Source organism: Phalaenopsis equestris, unplaced genomic scaffold, assembly GCF_001263595.1.
Source record: "Phalaenopsis equestris unplaced genomic scaffold, ASM126359v1 Scaffold000703, whole genome shotgun sequence".
Classification (NCBI taxonomy): domain Eukaryota; kingdom Viridiplantae; phylum Streptophyta; class Magnoliopsida; order Asparagales; family Orchidaceae; genus Phalaenopsis; species Phalaenopsis equestris.
This window is the reverse complement of record NW_018165143.1, coordinates 315,765-319,982: the sequence shown is the minus strand read 5'-3', so window position 1 is coordinate 319,982 and position 4,218 is coordinate 315,765. Positions and strand designations below refer to the sequence as shown.

General features: G+C 30.9%; 1 protein-coding gene across 1 annotated transcript; it reads right to left on the bottom strand.

The window, feature by feature from the left end:
• Nucleotides 1–1,146: 1,146 nt before the first annotated feature.
• On the bottom strand, nt 1,147–4,218 carry LOC110030350. Its single transcript, XM_020733022.1, has 2 exons — nt 3,892–4,218; nt 1,147–1,641 (listed from the first exon to the last, which is right to left on the bottom strand). The coding sequence occupies exons 1-2, from the start codon at nt 4,158–4,160 to the stop codon at nt 1,461–1,463; spliced, it is 450 nt and encodes a 149-aa protein (XP_020588681.1). The 5' UTR covers nt 4,161–4,218; the 3' UTR covers nt 1,147–1,460.

The following is a 4,218-nucleotide window of genomic DNA, read 5'->3' as shown; positions in this document are numbered from 1 at the left end:
TTTTTTTTTATATCATCCTCAGTAACTAATATGTCATTCGCATAAAAAAAGACAAAAAAAAACAACCTTTTTCAGTTTTTTGATGTTTTAGTAGTGGTCGGCATTGCATCTATGAAATTTGATCATATGCATGAATTTATCAAATTTCTATTACAATTGATTAGTACTTGTCTAAAGTCATAAAGGCTTTTATTTTATTTACCTAACAAAGTTTTTTTCCCTGGTTTAAGAAAACTTTCTTGTTACATAATTTAGATAAAGTCTTCATTGAAATTACTTAGGAGATTGTTTTGACATTCATTTCTTTAAGGTATAGATCTTTTGTTATTACAATGCTCAATGGTAGACAAATAATCATTAGTTTAACTACAAGATAGAATGTCTCTATAAAGTTGATCCGGCTTATGCACAGTCAACACAAGTGCACATATCATTCAAATGATAAAGTGAAATGAGCCCAAGATTGATGTAAACAAATGTTGAAAATACTAAACACTAGTTTTACAAAACTGAGCTCTATACAATTATTAATTCTTTTTAGATTCAGAGAAAATTATTGAAAACTAGTAGTTCAAATAAAAATAAACCATTGGATTTGTAAATTATAAATCAATTTTCTTAATTATGAGTTTCAAAACTATGATAGTGTCAATTAGAAGCAATAATGGCTTCTAATATCCATCGAAATTAAAAACACTAATTCTAAAATTCAGAGTACTATATCTATGCACTAAGGAAGTCTAGAATTGAATGAATCATTTTACTACATGATTGCTAAGGTTAAGTTGATATAATTTAATTCTTTCAAATCCAAGATACTAATTTTCATTTGTAAAATTAAACTCTTTCGACATCTCAAACTTACAAAATGTTTTAAACAAATGTATGACCACTACAATTTGCTAAATTATATTGGAAAAGAATTAAATGAGTAAGTTCCATTAAACACATCAAAACTCATAATCATGGGAAATTAAATGACAATTTACAAATCAAAAAATCAAAATACTTAGCTTAACATGTCTGTAAACTTGACACCATGAAATATTTTCATTTAAGTAAACAAGTTTAAGAGTTTCTAAATATAAATAAAAGAAAAGCAAAAATAAACAATAGAATTTGGATTACTTGAATGCAATTCCCAAATTTCTCTGGTGAAGTCTTCTCGCAAACCTTTTGCCTTGCTTCCCGCCTTTTCCTTGCACTTTCGCTTTCTCTTCTTGGTTAAATAACCCCAAACTCCCTCTCACACACAATACACTCACTCTCACACACACAAAAACTCCAACACTCTCAATACACTCTCTTTTGTTTAAGCCCTATCAGCCTCTTTAACTACCCTTCCCGCACCTCAATTTTTGCTTTGAAATTGAATAACTATTCTAGTTGAGTCCTTGCGCCACAGCGCTCAGGGTGTAGCGATGCGGCAATCAGATGTGCTCTGATCTCTAAATTTTGTTTCATTGATCCTTTTTAATTGCACCATGTTTCTTTGGAAATTGGAGTTGTGGCATTGTGGTCTGGTCATACAACACCTTACTCTTGGGAAATCTATTGGAAAAATTCCCAATATAGCGTTTAGGCGCTAGTGGTAGGTCTTTATGAAATTCAATTCTTCCTGCATGATCTCCTAAGTGTTTTCTGCATAAAAATACACAAAATAATATAAAATTTGTAGAACAACATGAAAGAAGAATTTTTTGACAAACATTTTTTTTATATTTGTCTCACTCAACAAAAGTCTATATCTTCTTTTTGCTAAAACCTCTTGATAATAAATCTTGTCTTTTGTCTTTTATCTTTTATTTTCTTTATTTTATATATTCATTTATTTTGCTATGGCTTCTTATCTTTGAACAACTTGGTTAATGTCCAAATCTTGTTTTTATAAAGAGATTTTATCTTTTATTTCATGAAAGCTTTCACATAAAAAAGCTCTCATTTGATAGAATCCTTCACTTGCATGGCGTTGCTATGATGGTTGAGCTCTCTTATATCTGTAAACAACATATAATGAAGAGAAGAAGGGCAATTGTCAGTCTATTTGTAATTTCTTCGTAACTTTCTGACTTGTGTCACAGGTGTATCAGGCACAAGTTGCTTTGAATTTTCATTAATGCTTCTTATCTTTGCTTTTGAACAAACACCTATTCCAATATGCTATGAAATAGAGGTGTCTCTTATAGCAGTTCATGCTCTAACTTCATATAAAAAAAAATTATTAATAATAATATTTTTTTACGTATACTTTTTAAAATATGTATCCAAACTCATCTCCATCATATCGAATGAAGTAGCACTTCTTCGATTTTAAGTCAAGCTTATGTTCTATGATCCAACCAACGTAAGAATAATAGACAACTAAAAATTATCAAATATAATACGCATACCTTATTTACTATTCAAGCTTCTTCAAGAAGCCTAAACGTAAATGCAACTGACGGTTCTCAATTGCTCCTACATGATATTGTGTTGATTGCATCCTCCTAAAAATTTTTTGAAAGACCTACAAGCTATCTCATATTCCGCATGTTCATTAAGTGTTTTATTCATCACCTAAGCTACTCCATTTTATTGTGGAGTGCTTGAGACCTTTCTCTCCATACAAATGCCATAAGCAATATGACTTTTTTAATTCTATAGAGTTTTATGTGACGCCATTATCAAAATTATATGTACAAAATTTTATCAAAATTTAAAATTTCCACTAAATTCTTCCACTTCACAAAAGTAATAAACATATCAGATTACTTTTTAAAAAATCAAACTAGTACTTATTTGGTACAATCAGTAATGAAAGTGACATAGTGCAAGGATCCTCTAAAGCAAATATATTAATTATCATTAACACATTATATTCACCTACGTTCATAAATCATAATCACATAAAAATCAGATAATCTTAGGTTTCAAAAAAGATATATTAAGAGAGATTAGACGTCATATGAATAAAGACAAATAATACTTTTCAGTATTAATTGGCTAAGTGGCAACACAAAAACCAATTGTGAAAATGAGGGCCGGATGTAAGGAATAAACGTTGATGTTACTTTTTTTTCATCTCTTATCTATTGCAAGAGCTTTTATTCAATCTTCTCATTCTCTTTCCTTATCTTATTATTTTTCTCCTTGATTAGTTGTAATTATTTGATGCTTAACTCGTCGCAACCATCTCTTTATGTAATACTTAAGCTATGATAGGTATCAAACATGAATCTAATAAAGTTTGAGTTCGGTTTGAAATAATAAGACTGGATTGAGTTAAGTAACTATTATCTTGAAAAATCAACTATGAATGAATTTTAAATTTATAGCCATTGCTATCGAAAAATCAAAACAAAACATTACAAATTTAATAAAATTAAACTCCTATTTTAACAAGTTGTGTCATCATATAATGTATGATTGACAAATAATAGGAAATTATACTAACAACTTTTCTATTTCCCATGCTAACATGGAAAATACAAATTTGCAAATAATGGTTTATGGGTTTCATTTAATAATCAGAAGCCCGCCATTGTAAGTGTAGCACCTTCTCTTGTGTGGTGACTCAAACGAGTAACCAACTAAAATATAGATCACCAAATAAATTAATAATAGCATGTAGTGTTCAATCGAAGTAGAGGATCTGCATCCATGGACAATCCAGTGAAATGACCTGTATGGCTGTATTAGGTGGAGTTAAATCAAAATGTTACAACTAGAAATAGAAGAGTTAAAATGTTAGGGGGTTTTAGAGAGAAGGGAAATCAGGGCATCGTCCATAATTTTAGAAACATTGGTCATTTATGATGAAATGATGCTCCAGAAATCCTTCTTCGAGTCGGTACTAACGATTCATCCTCGTTTCTCAGTATCATGATTTTAACTTTAGATGTAGAGTGGTACCTTTTGCTCCTCTCTGGCATAAGATCAAGCATCTTGCGCGCTTGAATTTGTCTGAATCCCGAAAATCTAATTTCAAGCTGAGCGGAGGAGAAACGGGATTTGAAAGTCTGTAAGAGCTCGATTGAAAGCACGCCTCGCCTCCGTAGTCCGTTCGGTCGTAGAGAGAGAGAACGTAGATAGCTCGTTTGGCAACGCTTCTCTCGGAAGATTTTGTAACTCTTCCATTTCTTTACTTCGCCTCCTCTCCTTCCATCTGCATTTCTTACCATTTTCGGCTAAATCAATCTTTCATTAGTTCTGTCGAAGGGATTCAATCTTTTTCTTACC